The sequence below is a fragment of the Achroia grisella genome, unplaced genomic scaffold (genome assembly GCF_030625045.1).
Source record: "Achroia grisella isolate CSIRO2021 unplaced genomic scaffold, CSIRO_AGI_Agris_v1 utg770, whole genome shotgun sequence".
Lineage (NCBI taxonomy): Eukaryota > Metazoa > Arthropoda > Insecta > Lepidoptera > Pyralidae > Achroia > Achroia grisella.
This window is the reverse complement of record NW_026713016.1, coordinates 26,876-50,323: the sequence shown is the minus strand read 5'-3', so window position 1 is coordinate 50,323 and position 23,448 is coordinate 26,876. Positions and strand designations below refer to the sequence as shown.

At 39.5% G+C, this 23,448-nt stretch overlaps 1 protein-coding gene across 1 annotated transcript in view; it reads left to right on the top strand.

The window, feature by feature from the left end:
* Positions 1–22,191, top strand: part of LOC131850488 (uncharacterized) — a 31,826-nt gene extending 9,635 nt beyond the window's left edge. Inside the window, exons 2-7 of the mRNA XM_059200720.1 lie at positions 13,901–14,044; positions 14,410–14,571; positions 15,156–15,332; positions 15,588–15,731; positions 19,585–19,829; positions 22,123–22,191. Coding sequence (XP_059056703.1) covers positions 13,901–14,044; positions 14,410–14,571; positions 15,156–15,332; positions 15,588–15,731; positions 19,585–19,829; positions 22,123–22,191 — 941 coding nt within the window. The remainder of the gene's footprint in view (positions 1–13,900; positions 14,045–14,409; positions 14,572–15,155; positions 15,333–15,587; positions 15,732–19,584; positions 19,830–22,122) is intronic.
* The last annotated feature ends 1,257 nt before the right edge of the window (positions 22,192–23,448 follow it).

Genomic DNA, 23,448 nt, shown 5'->3' with positions numbered 1-23,448 from the left:
CAAAACGACACATGTCACTGTTGCACGCTATTGAAATATGAACTTTAATGTTAACAACTCACAATGTATTGTCTCGTGAAGTTGCACAGGTAGTCATTTGAGTGGGTTGTGCGAGGTATGCTTTGTTTGCTAGCACTGAAAAAGGCTTGATGAAGAAAACAGGAAAGTGTCTTATATATACAGGATAAGTGTATGTTATATACTTTTTATAATGAAACATCATGTCATATTGTATATTAAAATTTTTTGCAAACATTTTCAATTCATTCAAAGACATTTTCTATGTATAATAGATATATGGGTACATATAGGTAAATAATAACCTATATCTAAATATATATAACTCAAAGGTGACTGACAGTGATCTATCAACGCACAGCCCAAACTACTGAACGGATCGGGCTGAAATTTGGCATCCAGGTAGATGTTATGACGTAGGCATTCGTTAAGAAAGGATTTTGATTAATTCCACCCCCAAGGGGATAAAATAGGGGATGAAAGTTTGTATGAAACTTTGTCAATTTTAAACCGATCGGGCTGAGATTTTGCATGCATAAAGGTACTATGACGTAGGTATCCCTTAAGAAAGGATTTTGATAAATTCCACCCCTAAGGGGATAAATTAACGCGAGCGAAGCCGCGGGCAAAAGCTAGTGTACCCATACCTGTTATATGTATTGCAATATTTTATATTACTCGATATGTAAGATATGTCATAAAATCTGAATTTAAGGATTTTTATTATTAATGATTTCCACTTATGTACTGTACTATAATAATATTATGAACAATTGCTTGAACTATAAGCTGAACTAATTATACTAAGAATCATTACCATATATACCATACCTCCTGAGAGGTCCCTGGATCTGAATTTTATACTATCGTTATATAGCCAATAACAATAATGCTTTCAAAATAATATTGAATCCAAAAAACTTTATTTTAGACATGAGTTTTTTATAGATGATAATGGAATTATGCATCCGCCTACGCTAACGGTTTAAGCTGGCGGGGCACCAGTGAAGGATGATAAAATGAGCACGAAGTTTAGTTAGCACATCTTGGTAAATGGCAATTTACCACCATGGTTTCCAGAGGACACCGGGTTAATGTTAATGGTTATTAGTCCACATTTCTAACAGCCCCCCTCCAACTTCCCCCTGAATACTGGTGTTAATATTACAAATTACGTCACGAAACTGTACCTAGATATTGTCTTTATAATAAATAGCCTCCTTTAAAGATAGGAAAGGAAGGGTCAAAGGGCACTCAGGTAAAATGTAAACTTAGCACATTTCATTATGATGTTTACAGGCCTAACTAAAATCACGTAACCATTAGCAAGGTACCGTAAGATACACGAAGTGCCTACCTGAAATCTGTCCGCAATTACGCAAAAACTCAAATTAAATTTTGTTAATTAAGGCGTTGTCACAATTAGACATTTCGAAGAACACAAATTTTTATATTGATGTTTTATATGTAGGAAATAACATCTACCTACTTCCTAAGATATCTTACGAATACGGATACTCATAACTCGTCCGTTACGTAAAGCCAAGCCTCCGCAACTCTACTTAATGAATTGCCCGGCCAAGAAATGCCGTTAGCGCAGGCGGAACTACGATTCTATAGTCAACTACTATAGAATCGTAGTTCCGCCAAGTTAGCCTTATTAAGGCTAACTCACGCAATAAACAATGGCGTTGGAATACGCGACAAACTCCTGCTACGTATCTCATGTAACCACAACGACGAAAGTACATTGAAAGCCCATAATAAAAGTGCATTTTATAGTTAATAAGTCGTACTCACAAAGACATTTAGGTAGCACATTATTTTTTTTTTTATTTTAGCAATAAGCTAAAATTAAAAAAAAAACTTCACTATAATTGTGAAACTTGTGGGAAACAAGATCAGCGTCATATTGTATTAGAATATGTTCGTAATACATCTAAAATATGTAATATAACTATATCATTCGAGCTCTGAAATTAAATATGTCAGATATAGGTCTATTCCATGGTTTATAAGCAAAGCCAGCTTCGGATCTAGCTAAGGGCTTGATTTGTTATCGTATTAATTTATGTTGATTGTTCTTCTTTTTGTCATTTAGTATAGGAACGTCACATTTAGTGAACAAAACAAAAAAAAAATTAATAAAAAAAGATAGGACACTTGTTAGTATTTAATATATTTAATAAATATATTAATTGAGTTTCTTGTCAGTTCTTCTCATCTCGAAATCATTCCGAACTGACGGTAGATTGGACATTCATAAGAGTCTGTAATAGACCTACATGAATAAAGATATTTTGAATTTGAATTTGTATCTATCACTCACACCGGAAATAATAATATAAAGTTTGATATTATATTTGAATTTAGAAGTCACACGCTAATATTAATTACTATAATTTTAGAACAACAACAAAACTCATCAGTCGAAAATTACATCGGCAACATTTTGACAGATGTTTACGCGGCAAAACGCGCTGCCGACCTGACGGTGTTGCCACACCAGATTATAATTTTAGTCACATTTTAAAATATTTAAAATGGCCTACTAAAACGACAAAAAAAAATAACATTGACATCATATGAATTTTAAATATTAGTTAGCTGCAACTTCGTCTACTTTACACTTACATGATATTTATCATTATATTTCGCCCAATTATTGTTATTGTAAATTTTCATCGAAATCCGTTCAGTAGTTTTTGCATGAAAGAGTAACAAACATCCATCCATGTTTCATAATCATAAACTTTCGCGGTTATAATATTAATAATAAGTAATTAATTGACACATTGTTTTAATCGGATCTCGAACATTCTATAAGTTTGTCTATATACCAACCCTATCTTCCTATCAAATGATAACGAAATTATATATCTACTAATCATATACTTATACCTACCTTCTTAAGCACAAATAATGAATGACATTGCAAATTTACAACTTTGCAATATCATTATTATTATTATATTTTTTTATAATACCTAATCGTTATCTGTGAATTTAATGCATTTAGATTGTTAGGTATATATTTAATTATACTATTAATTTTTAGAACAAATAAAATAATGTTCCAAATTTAAAAACACCATTTAAGAATATTAACGATATTTGAGAATTTAATGCATTTAGATTGTTACGTATATATTTCATTTTATACAATTATTTAATATAATTTAGATGAAATAAAATAATATTCCGAATTTAAAATTAAAATTTATAAATAATACCGTTATCTGTGAATTTAATGCATTTAGATTGTTAGGTATATATTTAATGATACAATTATTTACTATAATTTAGAACAAATAAATAATGTACCGTATTTAAAAATAAAATTTAAAAATATTGTCGTTATCTGTTAATAGATTGATAGGTTTTCATTATTCAATTACCTACTATAATTTAGTACAAATAAAATAATGTTCCACATTAAAAAAAAAAACAATTTAATAATAATAATAACATTAGACAATTCACTCAGCGCCATCTAGTCCCAAGCCAAGCAGTGCTTGTATTATGGGCACTAGACAACTGACAGATATATTTAGATTTTTTGTAAATACATACATAATAGACAAGTAATCAGACCGATACAAACATTTTACACTATAATACAATTGCACCATGCGAGGAATCGAACTAACAAGGCCGTCAACTCTCAGCTCATTTGCTAACCCAGTTTTATGAAAAAGGAAGTTAAATGAAGGCACATAAAAACCAAACTGCCTACCCACTATAGTTGGGTGCAGCGGTTTCCGATCCATCCGCTCCCCACGCTAAAGCCCACTTCTAAACATGAACTGGTTCATAGTATTTTGCTAACTTTTACTTGAACAGCCTGTACGCCGCTGTATTTATAGTTCCGTAGTTTAAAGTTACAAACTAACACCTTATCGCAACTTCCATTTAACTAGATCGGTGTTCTCATTAGGTTTCACGAGTAACTAATCTAATATCAAGCATATATAGTGTACTTGTTAGAGTAGAATAGAACAGAATAGATATTAAATAAGCTATATCTCCGATGTATGTATCACTTCACTACATAGTATAAAATAAAGTCGCTGTCGCTGTCTGTCCGTCCCTATGTATGCTTAAATCTTTAAAACTACGCAACTGATTTTAAAGCGGTTTTTTTAATAGATAGAGTGATTCTAGAGGAAGTTTATATGTATATAATACATGTACACCCGTGCGAAGCCGGAACGAGTAACTAGTCATTACATAGTATAAAATAAAGTCGCTGTCGCTGTCTGTCCGTCCCTATGTATGCTTAAATCTTTAAAACTGCGCAACGGAATTTGAAGCGGTGTTTTTAATAGGTAGAGTGATTCTAGAGGAAGCTTTATATATATAATACATGCATAATATTGTAGAGAAACACTGATAAATTTAGACGTTTCTAATGTGACGTCGTAAACAAACAGGTGCCGGGTGAACCCACCCGCAACCGCTAGTCTTACGTATAATAATAATAATAATCATCACCATTTCAAGACAAAAGACAAGTATGACAGATATATAGAAGTTTTTTTATAATTATAATACACTGTATAAATTTGTTCCTTTATATAAATGAAATGAAATGAAATGATATTTTTCAGTAGAAGAAAAAACTAAAACACACATTAAACAAACCAAAAAAAGAAATAACTAACAATGCGACAATTACAAACATTAAATCTTTAAATAAAGTACACGAACTATATAATAGATGGCGCTGTATCATAAGTATATACGCGCTATGATTTTTTTGTAACTTCGTCAAGGTGTAATGATTTTTATATCAACAAAATCCACTGCGATCGATCCCATCAAATCCCTCGTCGGACTATATCCCTAAATGTAATTACACCTGCCCAAGATCAATGTTGCGGACCACGAGTCGGCATCAAAAATATGTAAATAAATTTTGTGTATAAATTTGTATTTTTCCAGTGTTTTGACTATTGTTTAGGTTAGATATTGTTTGTAATATTTGTAGCGGCATAGATATATATTGTGTAAATTTTAGGGATCACAGCTTTAGTGTAGCCTGAACATGTGGCATTTAGTCGCACGTGGTTTTTTGTAGTTTTTTGTATTGTTACTATTGTATTTAATTTTAAATGTGTGCGTATTCGCTGTTCCGGCCCGTCGGTCACCGACATGTGCAGGAATTGTCGGGAGGGTGGGACGGCCGACGCGCACAGCTCGGCGGGGGTGGGGAAGGACGCGCTCGGGCGCCCGTAAAAAGCGGGTTGGTTCTCGATCGCGCTCTCTTACGCATACGCCACCGACGAAGAACCACCGCCGGCGCAACGACCAAGAAAACCCCACTCCGGCCGGCCGACCCATAGAATAAGAAACAAATTGAAATACAGTCCACATATTTTGAAAATCGAAGACCTATATATATATCGCAATATATCAAGACCGAAGATCACCCAACGGTGCGACGAATCGCCGTGGAAGATCACCCAACGGTGCGACGAATCGCCGTGGAAGATCACCCAACGGTGCGACGAATCGCCGCGGAAGATCACCCAACGGTGCGACGTACCTCGCCGAGGAAGATCACCCAACGGTGCGACGCTAGCAGCTTACCGAATTTAGCTGCCGTCGTAAGGTGAAAACTTGAGGGTGCAGCGAGGATAGGATAAATAACGTCTACGCCATATAGGATAGATAACGTCTAAGCGGTGTGTCCGCGGCTCACATCTCTTACCACCTAACGGTGTCAAACGGTCGGAGTGTGGGTTAACGCCATTGAGCGGTGCAGTGGGTGGTGTGTCACTGCCGGTTGTTGCTTGTTACCGTGGCGCAACCGAATAGCACTATTACGCCTGTACGTGTGTATCGTATAGCGGGGGCCGGACTGTAGGCACTGCCAAAGGGGTCGGAAAGTCCGAACCGGCCCTGAGCGCCCCGTCTGTACATACGCACCACTGCGGGGTAATTCCTACCCTCCTATCCCCATAGTCCATCCCCTCGGGTGTTATCCTGAGGGATTGTTAGGGACGGTTAGGTAGGTAGGGACCGGTAGGTTAGGGGCTTGCAAGTGCCAGAACACGATGCCGACTACGAGAAGCCAAGCCCCGGGAGCAGAGAAAAAGACCACGCGGGAAAATGAACAGACAGAAGCGTCCCCTTCAGAAACCACGCAGATGTCCGCGTCCGCCGCGCCGTCGAGCGCGCCACAGGCACAAGCCGCCCGCGCCGCGTTTACCTCGGACTCCGCACCGGCGCCACCGTCGCAGCCGCCGACGACAGATGTACGTCCGGCCCGGGCCGCGTCGGTGCGATCGCGCCGCTCTACCGCTAGCGGTATAGCTAAATTAAAGAGGCTGGAGTACGAGGCAGCGCTACAGATGGCGAAATTACAGGCTGATTTAATTAGAAAGAAGTTGGCAGCCGATGTCGCCGCGGTACATGAAGAGACCGATAGAGATAGCGTGTGCTCCGAGGAAGGTGCCGGCCTGCAACGTATAACGGATTGGTTTCAACGTACCGAAGTACGGGGGGAGCAGAGAATTAATTCCCCACCGCCTACGCAGAAAGAGCCAACAGAAAGGCAAGCTTCACCGCCGAGGACGCCGAAGCAAAGACGGAGGTCCCCCGCTCCTGAAGCCGGGATGCAAGAAGGATTCACCCGGTTGGCCAAAGCTATTGAACGAGCCGTGGACGAACGAGCGGATAGGGTAGCGCCGAGGCAAGCCCAAGATCTCCCGATCTTCAGCGGCGAAGCAAGTGAATGGCTAGCGTTTAAGGCGGCCGTAGACCAGTCTACAAAGACGTACAGGATCACACCAGCGGAGAACCTGGCCAGGCTGAGGGCCTGCTTACGTGGAAAAGCGAGAGAGACAGTCGCAGCGTTACTCGTATCCGCTACAGAACCATCGCAGATCATGAGGACGTTGGAGCAGCGGTACGGCCGGACAGAGGCCATCATCGACCGCGCCCTCAAAGATCTGAGAAGGATGCCGGTAATAGGAACATCGACAACAGAGGTGATTGACTTCGCCATTAAACTACAGAACATCACCACCATCGTCGCGGATATCGACAGGGGGCGAGATTTCTACATAATCCCGCGCTTGAGAGTGAAGTGTCAGAGAAGCTGACCCCTCACTTACAGGTCCACTGGTGTCACTACGCTGAAAAAAACAAGGAGGACACTAGACCTACGATCATCAAGATGGCAGAGTTTTTAATGAGCGAAGCCGATCTCATGACCCGACATCTGCGAATAGCATCACCAACGAGACGAACGAGCGCGCTACCCACGAAGCAGCCCCCGAAGCAACCCACTAGGCAACCCATACCGAAAGCAACGATGTCGGCACCTCGGCGACAGATGACGGATTATACGCCGCCGTAGAAAAGAGCGAACAGAGTACCGAATTTAATTGCGGCGCGCACACGTAACGCCGAAGTGTAAGAAGCTGAACGACATGTCGTTATCGGACAGATGGGAGTGGGCGAAAACAAATAAGATATATGAACAGCACGCACAGAAGGTTCAAGTGTAAGGCACGCAAATGTGGTGTGAGAGAGTGTCGTAAGCCACACCACGCCCTGCTGCACCCCCAGAAGAACCGCCGAAGCGGCAAGAGGACACCGCGATTACAGCCGCAGCACGCTTGCCAGAGAACAGCCAAGTGTTGTTAAAGGTGTGTCCCATCATCGTGAAAGGCAAGACGGGACGCGAAGTAGAGACGTACGCGATGCTAGATGAAGGCTCGACGGTTACACTCATCGATGCGGAGATCGCAGAACAGATCGGAGCCGAAGGTCCGACGCGATCTCTGAGAATTCAGGGAGCGGCCTCGAGCTGGCACGAAGCCTCAAGCCGAGTGGCTGATGTCATCATCAGAGGGCGACACCATACGGACGAAGAACACTCGGTGAGGGCGCGTACGATCCGGGATCTCATAGGAACGCAGCGAGTGAACCCGGAAATACTCGCGTACGGACACCTGCGACAACTCACTTGCGAGCAAGTGTGCTACGAAGATGCCAGACCCAAGGTCTTGATCGGGTCAGACAACTGGCATCTGATTGTTACGCGGAAGCTGCTCACAGGAAGGCACAATCAACCCGCAGCGTCGCTGACACGACTGGGATGGGTCATCCACGGAACGGTACCCAGAAGTGTCGTGGAAGACGAGGAACATGTCCTCCACGTGCGGTTGACACAGCGCAACGCCGAGCCAGACATGCGGCATATAGAGGGCATAATAAAAGCGCATTACGACATCGACGCGTTGGGTATATCGTCGAAGAGATTACCCATTGCCAAGGAGGAGCGCGCCGTCGCCACATTCAACCGCACAGCGACGAGAGTGGATGGGCGATACGTCGTAGGATTGCCGTGGGAGAGAGATAACGTCGCTCTACCTCCCAGCTACGACATGGCAGCGAGCCGACTGATAATAGAGCGGCGGATGGATCGCTCTACGGAATTCCGGCTGGCGTATACCGCGGAGATAAACAAGTTGTTGGACAAGGGTTACGCCGAGAAAGTAACCGACGACCGGTTCAACAACGACCGCGCGTGGTACCTTCCCCATTTCGGAGTGACGAATCCGAATAAACCCGGAAAACTGCGACTCGTATTCGACGCCGCGGCCCGTTCGAAGGGAATGTGCTTGAACAACGTACTGCTGGATGGGCCAGATATGCTACGGTCGCTTAACGGTGTGTTATACCGTTTCCGCGAGAAGCCCGTAGCTATCACGGCGGACATACGAGAGATGTTCCTGCAGATTAAGATACGGGAAGAAGATAGAGCAGCACAACAGTTTCTGTGGCGAAGATGACAGGATTAACCCGCCGCAGAAATACGTAATGACCTCAATGATTTTCGGGGCGAGGAGCTCACCGTTCATCGCACACAGCGTTCGAGACAGGAACGCGGCAGAGCACCGAGAGTCGCACCCGTCAGCGTACACCGCCATAACAAGGAACCACTACATGGACGACTGGGTCGATAGCTTTGACTCAAGAGGAAGCAGCCCGCGCCATACGAGAGGTAGTAGAGGTTCATGGCGGGATAGGATTCACGCTGGCGGGTTGGAATACAAACCGACCGAGCCTGCTAGAGAATGTGAGTGAGGACCAGCGAGCGAGGACGCCGAAGGAACTGAGATTGCCGCGATGGTATGGCACGAACGACAGCCAACGGTCGCAACTGCACGTATTCACGGACGCAAGCGAACAGGCATATGCCACAGCCGCGTATTGGAGGACGGAACGCGAGGATCGTAGCGTTAACGTCGTCCTGGTAGCAGCCAAAGCGAGGGTAGCGCCCATGAAAGCGCAGAGTATACCCCGGATGGAGCTTCAGGCAAATTTGGCCGCTGACGTACTGAAAACGTCGTCGCGCGGCCGAAGTCTTCCTTACGGTCTCGAAGAAGACGCTACATTGGACTAAACGACACCGCTCGATACAATCCACACGCGGCCCGCCGGATGGCAGAAAGCGCCGAACATACAGAACCAACACAGTGGCGCTGGGTACCGACCGCCCACGACGTAACTAACGACGCGACCCGCGCGAGATATACAATACGGACCGCCGCCGACAGATCGGTCGGGCCGGCGCTTGTATACGCTCCAGAGAAAGAACGACCCAAGGATTCCCGTCCCTGCAGAGACGGTAGCCCGTGCCCGGGCGAAGGCAAAGCCCGTAATGGACAGAACGCGGTTCTCCTCATATGACCGAGTGAGGAGGACCCCGGCACAGGTGCTGCTGCTCGCAGACGAATGCAGGCGACGGGCATGGAAGCTGGGCCGGGAGCGCCCTGCCGAAGCGGGGAAATGGGTCAAGTGGCGTTGCGGTGAACGCGTACGGACGGACAGACGCGAGGGAATTTTTCGAAGGCCGACCCGAAGGCTGGTGGTCCTCCCTAGGGATAAGGGCTGCGAAGATCTGCGCCGGGGGAGGCTGTTGCGGACCACGATAGTTATGTAAATAAATTTTGTGTATAAATTTGTATTTTTCCAGTGTTTTGACTATTGTTTAGGTTAGACTATTGTTTGTACCATATACCCTTTGTAGCGGCATAGATACTGTGAATTCTATGCCCGCCCATTGTCTTAGGGATCACAGCTTTAGTGTAGCCTGAACATGTGGCATTTAGTCGCACGTGGTTTTTTGTAGTTTTTTGTATTGTTACTATTGTATTTAATTTTAAATGTGTGCGTATTCGCTGTTCCGGCCTCGGTCACCGACATGTGCAGGAATTGTCGGGAGGGTAACGGCCGACGCGCACAGCTCGGCGGGGGTGGGGAAGGACGCGCTCGGGCGCCCGTAAAAGGCGGGTTGGTTCTCGATCGCGCTCTCTTACGCATACGCCACCGACGAAGAACCACCGCCGGCGCAACGACCAAGAAAACCCCACTCCGGCCGGCCGACCCATAGAATAAGAAACAAATTGAAATACAGTCCACATATTTTGAAAATCGAAGACCTTTTAATTGTGTACCCCACAATCAATAAACATATTTCAAATAAAATAAAAATAAAAATATATTCAAAATTTAAAGTTATACTTATGGATACTAGACAACTGATAAAAGGACTTACTTACATTCTTTTTGTAAATTTTATACATACGTAATATACGCAAATAAGAGATATTATCTATTTAAGGAAATCTATCTTCTAAATATATATATATATATATATCTTCTAAATATAAATATAACTCAAAGGTGACTGACATAGTGATCTATCAACGAACAGCCCAAACCACTGGACGGATCGGGCTGAAATTTGGCATGCAGGTAGATGTTATGACATAGGCATCCGCTAAGAAAGGATTTTGATTAATTCTACTCCCAAAGGGATAAAATAGGGGATGAAAGTTTGTATGAAACTTTGTCAATTTTAAACCGATCGGGCTGAGACTTTGCATGCATAAAGCTACTATAACAAATGATCCCCTAAGAAGGGTTTTGATAAATTCCACCCTTGAGGGGATAAAATAGGGGATGAAAGTTTGTATAAATCTTCTTAGATTTTCGACTGATTGAACACATCACATGTCACAGAGTTGCCATACTTTCGAAATGGGTTAACCGATTTTGATTATTGTTTAAAATTAGGATAAATATTTATTTTTCTTTTAGCATTAAAAACATATATAACCTTCAATTGTCACCCTTTTTCGATTAACCCCTATTTTTTAAAAACGATATTAATTTATATGGCAATACAACGTTTGCCGGGTCAGCTAGTGTACATATAAATATATTACAATTGACAATAAACAGTAAAACCCATCGGAATCCCGGGGGAAATTTAGGCATTTCAGTTTTGGTACCGCAACGAATTTAATCATAATGAATGTTTAGAATATATAATAGGGGGTTTATACCTATGTAAATTAGAAGGAATGAACGCAGCCTAAACCAAGTTTGTAGTCATAATGGTGTAGCAGTGTAGTTGTCTGCCTCACCTAACTGTTGCAGGTTCAATCCTAGTACAATACAAATAATTGTATTCATAAATATAATAATAATAATCTCAGGACAATTCACACAGCGCCATCTAGTCATCAAGTTAAGCTAGCTAAAGCTTGTGTTATGGGTACTAGATAACTGATACAAATACATAGATATTATACATAGAAAATACTCAGACCGAAACAATCGTACTCATGAATACATGTTTGTGTCGTGCGAGGAATCGAACCCGCGACCATCGGGCGTAAAGCAGTGTGCAAGACCGCTAGACCACCGAGGTGGTCAATATGCCTGTTTCCTAAAAATTTCTGTTTGTGTTGATCTGATTGTTTTCTGTATATATTAATACATAAAGCAATAAGCAAAAACTCTGTATACCTTTTTATAAAAACTGCGCGGACCGATGAGTGTGAAATTGCGTAAACTTATAGTTTTCATAGAGAAGGATTACGGGTGCTGCTTGTGGGGACTGGTGTATTCAGGTTGCGAACACTGATAAAATTTTTAGTTCTTTGTGATAGCATATGCTGGTGGTCACTCTATCCTCCCAAATTTGAATTTTAATGACTGTGTATTATTATAAATATGTTCCACTATTATTTGAAAAAAATACGAGCTGAGTTTGTTGTCAGTTCTTCTCATCTCGATATCATTCCGAACTGACGGTAGATTTGACATAACGTAAACGACATGGCGCGGACGGATGAGTGTGAAGATGAAGTGTGTGATGTGATGTGAAGATGAGTGTGAAATTGCGCAAACTTATAGTTTTTATAAAGAAGGATCTTTGTGATAGCATATGCTGGTGGTCATCCTATTCTCCCAAATTTGAATTTTAGTGACTGTGTATTATTATAAACATGTTCCACTATTATTTGATAAAAAGACGAGCTGAGTTTCTTGTCAGTTCTTCTTCGATATCATTCCGAACTAACGGTAGATTTGACATATCATAAGAGTCTGTAATAGAGCTACATGAATAAAATATATTTTGAATTTGAAAAATTTGAATTACAGAATCCTAATATTTAATTTATACATTAAATCAACAAAAAAACATTACTAACTATAGTATACTAACTATAGTCAAACACAAATATATAGAATCTAAATAATGTTCAAACTTATAATTTAAGTTAGTTAGGGTCATATTTCGCCCACTGGCCGGCAGCTAGCATTTATTATTCTTTTTTAGGCAGGTAGCTAATGTAATAAGGAGTAACTTAGGCTACTTTTATTGTAGAAAAATAAACTTAAATACCACGGAGACGAAGTCGCGGGTATAGCTAGAATAAAATAAAGAGTATAAAAAAAGAGCAATATTATTGGTGACTGTCGGTGCGGTGTGTGTATAATAAAAATAGTAAATAGTTCAAAGTATAATTTGATATAATCTTAATTAAGTGGTAAGGATTAATCGAGAAAAATATTGATAAGAAAATTTTGGCATACAGATACATGCTAAAGCACAACTGAGATAAATGTTCGACATCTAATATCGAGTATAAGTTCTCTATTGAGAACACGCCACCTTCTCGTATATCGGTCCCATGATCTCCTTACAAGGAAACATAAAACCATTCCGCAAAGTATCGACCGTGAAACAAACGATTATTGCTCCGTTCACAATTTATTGTATCTATTTGTTTGGATATTGAATGACTGGTAAGAATATTTTAGCAGATATGAAACTTAATAAAGAGAGGATTCATAAAATCGGATTTTAGTTTTTTTATTTTTTCAGCCCAATTCATACAACACCATGTAGTCCCTAGCTAAGCAGAGCTTGTGTTATGGGTACTAGACAACTGATATAAATTCTTTGCTACACTATTTTTATTTGTAAATAAATACATGTTATACATAGACAACACCCAGATACAAACAACAAACGATACAAACAATCATACTCATGAATACAAATGTTTGTACCGTGCGAGGAATCGAACCCGCGACCATCGGATAGTAAAGCGTTGTGTTAAACCACTAGACCACCGAGGCTGTCTAATTATAATAATTATTTTCTCATTAATAATAATAATGTTACTACACTCGCGAGCAACCAAATCGACTCAGCGCTACCTCTGCATTCAAACATTGTTTTAAGTGAAAGTATACAACATTTTAATAAAAATTATATGTCATTTAAAAGCTTGTAATTTCAGCTTCCATTTTTGTCTGTCTGTCTGTCTGTCTGTTTCTTCCCGCTAATCTCTGAAATGGCTGGACCGATTTTGACGGGACTTTTATTGGCAGGTAACTGATGTAATAAGGAGTAACTTAGGCTACTTTTATTTTAGAAAAATAGTGTTAAACAACACGCGGACGAAGTCACTGGTACAGCTAGTATATAATAAGAGCGATGCAGACGAAGTAGCGCGGGTCATTGCAATTGTTTTTTTATGGTAATTGTATTTCTTTTTAGAGAGGGGCATGTACCTGGGCTCGCCGTGCGACACCACGTGCAACCCCAAGTTGGTGCACGTGTACTGCGAGCCGAGCACGCAATCGTGCCAGTGCGACACCAAACACCCCGTCGCACTCGGCGTCACTAAGGGATGCGCCAAACGTTAGTACTATACCAGTCATAATCTTATTAATATTATTATAAACGCGAAAATTTCTAAGTATGGATGGATGTTTGTTACTCACGCAAAAACTAAGGAATGGATTGATGAATTTTTGCAGATTTGATGAATCTTTACAGTAACATAGCTTAGCCTCGCTTAAGCATGAGAATAACATATAGGCTATAAATTTCATGCGGATGAAACTACATCAAAATACATAATATGTAGTTCCTCGAGTAACAACATAATCCAGTAATAGAAAAACATATTACGCCGACCCCATATAAATGGGATAAGCAAGAAGCAAATGATGATGATGATGAGTAATCATTCAATAATTTAGAAGGACTTCTTTTAACTTTAGCCAAGAAACTCGGAGAGCAGTGTTTCTACCGTCAGACATGCCGAGCCTTCGATGCGCACGCATCTTGTGTGCAGGTCAATCATAATGCATACTGCCAGTGCGACCCTGGCTACCACAGCACAACCCACTCTAGACCCACACAAAGAGTCTTCTGCACCGAAGGTATGTTATGACCTTATAATTGGATCTACATAATCAGTCACTTTTTCTACTGTAATAGTCAACCTTGGGTTTTTGGGAGTTGAATTATAAATAAGCCGAATACTGACCTAATGAAAAGTGGTATTAGCCTAATATAGATGAATCATGAATGCGGGTGGTAATTCTCGTAAGTTGCTAAGCTGTCAAGCCTCTCTAGTCTAAAATATCATTGTTATCTTTCCTCTCACACCGGATCACAAAGCTACTTACAAAGCACTCTGCAAGCCTTTAAGATAGAGGTCTAACAGACCCACAAGACCTTGAGGGTAGACACACACTCTAATAGACAACAGTGTATAAAGTCTACTTCGATTAAAACGTGATTCGTTTAATGGTAACTTCAAACCGGATCACAGTTTATAAAGCACACTGCTAGCAGAAATTAATGAGATAGAGGTTTAAAAGATCCACGAGACCTAGAGAGAGAAGATTAATAGACGACAGTTAACAGTCTATGTACTTTGATCGAACATATGAAGCGAACATCGCAGTCCATGAAAGCTTTATATACCCTAGTATAAGCTATGGCACCCACCCATTTTCAGATCTGGTTCTGCTGACGGCGGACATGCCGACGCTGCTGGGCGTAGCGTCGGGAATCTTTGTGCTAGCTGGGTTGCTCTGCATGGTGCTGCATCTGTATACCAGGGCGCGATATCACCCCACGCATTTAGCTGATGCCAGGCTTACGCCCCCATGTTTGTACTCGCTCAATGACACAGGTAAGTCCAACTGTAACAGGAGTAAGATATTTCAGAGTAAGTTCTGTTATAGGTTGCGATTAGGCAAGATAATAGCAATAACATCTTAATTCTCCGGAATGGCAACACAAGTCACATGATAACATCATTATGATGTCCATAGTTAGCTATTCATGTACCCTATCATTAGACGCTTACAGTCAGGTGGGCCATCAAGTTGTTTGCCATTCCAACATAAAAATGTATTGAGAAGAGTTTGTTATTGTACGTGCGCAGGTGGAACGGTGAGCGGGACGCGTGCGTCGTCCCGCGCGTCTTCGCGCAGCGGCTGCACGAGCGGCACGCTGGAGCTGGAGTCGTCGGCGTCGCGGCGCGCGTCGCGGCGCGGCGGCGGCGTGGCGGTGTCGGCGTCGCGCGCAGGTGCGGCGCGCACGGCGGCCATCTTGCTAATCTCGCGCCACCTGAAGGCCGTAAGGCGGGACGGCGGCGCGCACCCGCCTAAGTGCGCCGCCAAAGGTGATCTGGATAATGTATGCAGCGCGCGGTCCCATTTCTGCACGTCTCGGTGTTCGGGTGTCGGTGGACGACGCGGCCTCCTACAACGCCCACCTGCCTCTGTTATTCCTACCCCTGATCTCCCAATATATCATCATCGATGGTTATATTGTTCTCTTCAAAGATAATTTCTGTGACGTCGACGCTGACATAGAATTCATCTTTGAAGGTGATTCGAATCTTGATAGTCTTGACAAGTCTTACAAAGCTGACATCACAACAGAAATTGGGTTAGTTACAATCATAATACGTGTCGGTCGTAACGCCAGTAGTGGAACGTTGGGCATTGGAGGATGTCCGCGCGAGCGCATGAGACGTACCGGCGACGCCCGTGTCCGTTAGATGTTGCGTTTTGGTGTTAGCGGCCACGGACAGGCGCTAGTCTGCGACTGCTCGACCACAGTGCGATGTTGAACCAAATATGCTGGAATATCACAATGTAGGCCCTCACTCTTACAAATGACTCAAACTGTCATTATGTCCTTACCCTCCTCCGGAAATTGTTTCTTTCCTCTAAGATTCCTATAGTGCTTCTTATCATTAAGATCCCATTGTCTCTATTTCCATATTTTCTAGAGAAAAATATGTTGCATCACATATTATGATTTAAACCTTTTATTCTTTAAACTAGTTTACTTAGACCTTTACCAAGTAATCTCTATATCATACATCAGTTCCAAGTAGTTTTGCTCCAACTACTGCATTCTATCTCAATATTACCCAAGTAAATTACTTAATACCCAAGTAACTACTTGAATTCTCATGACATACATTCGTATCGTCAGACTTTATAATTTCTTTTAATTGTTAGATATGTTTACGTTCATTTTCTTTCTCTAGAACTGAGACCTGGCATATTTGGGATACATCAACGTAAAACCAGACAGTTTTGATGGTATTCTCTCGTAAGTACGCTTGATGTGTGAGGCTTTACTCGTGGCATTGGCACTCTATCAAGAAACCTTTGGGCTATTGGACAAGTGAGTCGCTTCTATGTGGTGTCAGTCGTATGATCGTGTGCGCTCTTCGCGCGGCGCTAGCAAGATGGCCATGGTCCTCTCATCCTTCTATTTCTTACACAGTCTATTAGTAAATGTTATGAAACTGGTCAAGGTTGCCTTAGCCTATTCGACTTTCATAATGAGCCTTACAACCTATACCTGGACATTATGAGGTCTGTACAATTAAATTCTTTATTATATTCTTCACTTCACATTTTTTTAGTATTCACATGGCATAGTACCAAATATTTAATTACAATTATTACAGAAAGATCCAAAAATTATTATGAAATAGTTTTTGGTTCTGTGTCTTGAAACTTACATTTGCAATTACTGAGATGATTGTTCTGTGAAAACTATAGCATACTCAACAATGTTATAAAATAGATAATAGATACGATTATATAATAATTAAAAGCATACCAAGATACTAGAGCTCCGATCAAAATTACATTGCATTGTTTACTTTAGCTTTAACGGAGTAGTTTTTACCATTATCTACCATCCATCCATCAGTAACCTGTAAAAAGATTGTTTAACAAAAAAAAATATTCTTCTTTTTAAAAAAATAAATAACTAGATAGATTTATTAATATTTCTGAAAGAAACGATAAATAAATAACCGTATTTTTAACGAACCAATGTTTTAGAATCTATCACAAATATTTTTATGTTAACTAAAAACACTAAACGGGGTTCTAAAAAAGTTCATTTCTAAAATTGATCTAACAGATTATTTTACCTATAAGAGACAGATACAGTGTATGAATTAGTTCCAAAACATTACAATATCATACAGATAACGGAATTATTGATCTTATTCAGACTGACGTCATTATGGCAGCTGACGCCAGATTCTCCTTGATTCATTAATCTTTGCCAATTTACTAAATTTGACAGAGATTAATTAAGATTATTATAAAGCTAGCGATATCCAGTTATGATTCTGAAATCAAATCAAATCAATATGAACTGATTTATAATACTAGTGAATTTAAAGTATAATTATGAGTAACTGATAGCTTTTCAATGGATGGTAATTGAATGGCGCATCAGTCTGCGCTAACTTACACTGGTGGGACACTAGTGGATGTTTATAAGATGAGCATGAGGTCAGGTCAGTTAGGCCACACAATTCACCAGGAATTTATTGCAATGGTTTCCAAAGGGAATCTCGAGGGAGGTCATCCTAACACGGTACATTGCCAGCAATAGGGTCATCTGTCCACATTACTATATACTTTTCCATCTGTATTTGCTACTACATGAGTTAGACTAAAGAAAACAATGACATCGGTAGCAATAACTGCTATAGTTTCTACAGAAGAACCTCATTAAGAATGGCCAAGGCTTCAGTTTCATGGTTTCAGCACGTACGCTTCACGCTTCGTCAACCTGTCTACTTAGCATTGGCTATGCATGGGGACACAGAAGTAAATGAGGGTAGTAGCAATATTATTATTTAAGATTAGCAATCACAGTAATTAATCGATAAAATAATTGAAATAATATTGAATTAATCAAATTTATCATAAAATCTTTTATAGTCAATCAATTATATCATACTAATAATAAGTTATTCGTAGAACTCAATAAAAATAAAACGTAGTAAGATCCCGTGATTTTTATTAATTACTAGCTTCACCCGGCCTTCACCCTTTACCCGGCTTCGCACGGGTGTACATGTATTATACATGTAAACCTTCATCTTGAATCACTCTAACTATTAACCGCTAAAAAAACCGCTTCAAAATGCGTTGCGTCGTTTTAAAGATTTAAGCATACATAGGGACGGACAGACAGCGACAGCGATTTTGTTTTAATAATGACACTTATAAATCTTAATGAAATTTGTCGTGCCTGAGAAATCCAATAGGCTATCTTTAATTTTTTTAAGCTGTTAATTTAACATTGCTAACGAACAACTCAATTTTAATTATGTGTATAGATAACGCATTGCTAGTGCGTCATTCAGTTCGTTGTCACTGTACTGAAATTCATTTCCAGAATAGTCCAGATCTGATATTTTTCTATCTCAAGCTGACAGAAACTTTAATTAATATAGAATTATTCCATTTGGTCCTTACTCATTCACTGACATTTAGAAAGAATAGATATTTTATAATAATTTGTTCGTAACTCATGCTATCTTAGAAAAAGAATGCTAAATAAAGACTTATTATTAAACTAAAATATACGACCTTCTTTTATTTCTGTGCAAATTGTGAGCGTTGCCTGTAACTGACCATTCAGCGTAACACTGTAAATATCTACACCATTTTCATAATAATTACTGTATTTAGGTAATACTTATCACTTAGGTACATACTTTCTAAATATACACATTATATTATGTATTTTCGAATGTATAAAAGAAAGTGGCTTCATATTTCTATACACTTACGTTTCATTATTTAATTTAGACTAATTTAATAATAATCACTTTTTGATATTAATGTAAGTCAGTGCTAAAACTTTTTTATTAATATTGTAAAGTTTGAAGTTAACCTATATATGCTTATACACTATATATGTACATATATAATATTTAGATACACTACAAGTTTTTCTATATAAAAGTAAATATAAAAAACATCATACTCTCTCACTAATGCAAGTAAAAACTCAATTCACCAAGCTATGCATCTTCACAAAGAACAGAAGTAGAGCAAAATAGAATATTCTCCATGAGACACATATGCTGATCTTCTCCACAGGTTCGCGACGTCCAAGTATAAGTTCTATGCAGAGCAGCTCATCTTCTATCAGGAGTTATAGCGCTAAGAAGTGGGAGAGAGAGAGGGAGCAGAAGGAAAGGCGGCAAATGAGCATGCGTCTCGCTCAGTTGCACGACAAGATGGCGGCTGGGCGGGAAATTCCGAAGCATGCACCGACGCCGTCGCCTCGCTCGCCGAACAACTCCACAGATGGGCTGCTGCCTTCTGTATGTGAAATTAGAGAAGTAAGATCATCATCGAACCTTTCCTTCTTACTATTTACTCAATTCATAGCAATGGAGCTCTTGCCACTTCCCACGATCTTCCATCATTCTCTTTATATATTGATATGCCACATTACCAATTTCGCCCTTAATATACAAGTATCTTTTTATACGTGGGGAATATCTCTCATGGAGACTCCGTCACAAAGTTTTTGTTTTAAAATTGTTCAAAATTGATAATGAAATGGGTGCACCATTTCATTATCTATTTTGAACAATTTGTCAAAATAACTCGTCTGTGATAAAGGTTAACTCTGACAAAGTACCAGTGGAGTTTGATAATATGAGATGAGGTTAGGTCAGTTAGCCCATCGTAACAAATTTGCCAGAACTTTTTCACGATGGTTTCCAGAGGCAATTGCGTGGCTAAACATTGCTAGTAATGGGTTGATTAATCTACATTTACTAACAATTCCTTTCCCCCTACCCCTCACAGAGGTTGTACGGACGAGTACTATGACACTTCTATTCACTTAAAACGCCATAGCATTCCTTCGCACAGCCATAGTGCCCGGCACTAGTCGCCAGGTCGTCTTAGGAATCCGCGACCCCAGCTCGATCGACTCCATCGACTCAGGAGTCGATGGAGGTTGTAGGGACGGCTGACTTGAACCTAATATCTTAATAATATTATAAACGCGAAAGTTTGTAAGTAAGGATGTTTATTATTACTCTCTAACGCAAAAACTACTGAACGGATTTTGATGAAATATTACAGTAATATAGCTTATGTGTCAGAATAAAACATGTGCTATATTTTATATTGAAATTTAACGCGGGTAAAAGCACGGTCACAGCTAGTATACCCAGAGATCAAAAGGATTTCGCCACAAAGATAGCGACAGATATTACTTTACTATAAAAATATATATATATATATATCACCATTATTTTTTTATACAATCAACAACTGTATTTCATCACATTGCAGATACTATCTTATTAATATGATAAACGCGAAAGTTTGTGAGTATGAATGGATATCTTGATGACATTTTACAGTAATATAACTTATACTCTACTATATCAGAATAACATATAGGCTATAAATTTCATGCAGATGAAACCGCGGGTAGATCTAGTATATAGATACTTGAAAGATACTATTATTTACCTTATGATACTATCGTCAACCGACTTATCTATAAACATATTATCTACCTGCACTAATGGGTATTATAGAGTGCCATTTTTGTAAACATGTCGAATATACCTATTACCATAGCAACTGGTACACCTATATACCTGTTTACCTGTACCATAGCACACCATAGGAAATTCAGTGCCACACCCTGAAACTTAAGTGGTCTCAAACAGTGCGGTTTCTGAGGAGCTTCCTCATGCGTGCATTTAGATTGTTAAGCGGTAGATTAAAAAATGTAATGACTATTCAAAAGTGCTTCAATGTAAGTTTATTTGAATAAATGATTTTCTATTCTATTCTATTCTATTCTAGAACTACTGCCGAAGTTTTCTCTAAGACCTCTATCAAGGGGTTTTTCAACAAGGGTATATTAAGGTTTGTTAAGGGTTGATAATGCGCACGGGACACCCCTGGTATTTTCACAGACTAAAATCGTATCCGTCAGACAGAAGTTAGCTTTGAACCGCTCCATAAGTCCTACCGGGGGTTTGGAGTGTCTTCTCCTCTCGCCCTCTATCGTTCGTGGAAGCTGTAAACGTCATAGAGAACGTTGTAGCGGATTCGATTCCTCGCACAGTACAAACATTTGTATTCATGAGTATGATCATTTGTATTGATCTGAGTGTTTTCTGTTTCTATGTAGGTATATTATGCATGTATTTACTATATACATATGTACATACATCTATCAGTTGTCTAGTACCCATAACACAAATTCTGCTTTGTTTCGGACTAAATAGCGCTGTGTGAATTGCCCAAAAATATTATCTATACATCTATATATATAAATAAAATTGGAGTGTCTGTTTGTAATGTTGAAATAGCCGTTTTTTACTACATGCATATGATTATAAATACGGTACATATACGAAAGTAATATTTTTTACAATTTTTGTCTGTCTGTCTGTTTGTTCCGGCTAATCTCTGAAATGGCTGGACCGGTTTTAACTGGACTTTTATCGTCAGGCAGCTGATGTAATAAGGAGTAACTTAAATTAAATTAAATTATAACTTTTATTTTTAAGAACAAAAAAAAAAAGTTAAATGCCACGCGGACGTAGTCGCGGGTGCAGCCAGTTATTAATAAAATTAATGGTTGTTAAATTGCAGCTTGCGTCGAATCCAGATCAACAGCTGCAGGGCGTTGACGGGCCTTGTTCCAGCTCGTCCCTTTACTGACAGCAACCCGAAGACGCGTCGGTCTCTAGACTCCCTCGCCTCTGATGGTGTGCCAACCATCGCCTGGATGTAAACACAGATCTTCAATCAAAATCCAACTAGGACTACCCAAGTGCATTTGTGTAACATATATATAGTTTGGACCATCGAAGTGATCTTCGAATATATCTTAAGAATATACGTGAATTTTGAACCCCCGTTTAAAAACTCCATAACGATGAATAATTAGTCTATAGTTTGAGTCCCACGGACTTAGGTTGAACGCTTCGTGCTTTTAGCGTAAAGTTAATTAATATTAGAATGAGAGACAACGTTGATATATGCTTCAAATAATTTTCGTGTCGACATTGGTATTGGAAAAGGAATGCTGTCAATTTTTGCCTATTATATACCTTAAAGCTCTTTTATTTAGACAAATTTTTAACTATCCAGCTTCATTATTATGACTTATAAAAGACTGTATAGACACTGATTTAAATAAAACACGACCTTCAAATAATTCAGATAGAATCTATTTTGTCAGCACGAAACTTGAAATGTGTTGTTTCAAATTATTATTATACTAGTATTTAATGTATTTATGTATATGTGTATAATTAAATTATTGCTTTTATATTTTTTTCTGATTATTATAAATACATACAGGTTCACGATCTTAATTTGGTATTTAATTGCAAATTACCAAAATCAATCTGACTTCATGTTTAATTATGGAAAAAATATTATACTCTGCCGCTTTTCTTCTGTCGTCATTCTCCTATTTCGTGTTCTAATATAAATTGTTATAACTTATATCTGAGATAATTTTATCTTGACAAACAGTGTATTATCACAATGTTTTAGTTAAAATTGTGCAACGTTATATCTGGCAAATACACTCAAACGTAGATTACACGAATGCGCGAATTCCGTTGCCTTGCTATTACAAGATATAAAAAAATCACTTAATAATGATGGTCCCACAGAGCAATTTATACTACTCCATATTATAAACATTTGAAATATAAAGAATAAAAGAAAACAACAGAAGCAACTGAAAAGAGACTGGATCAACAGTCACTACTATAAATATATAATTTCCTTGTTGAGATTTTGTAAAATCCCTATTTTAGGAAGATATATTGCAATTTAAAGTACAAAAAAAAGGAAAGTAGCAATTAAAATGAGACAAGATCAACAGTCACTACTATAAACATTGACTTTCCTTATTGAGAGTTTGTAAAAACCAATATCTTAAGGAGATATAACATTTGAGGG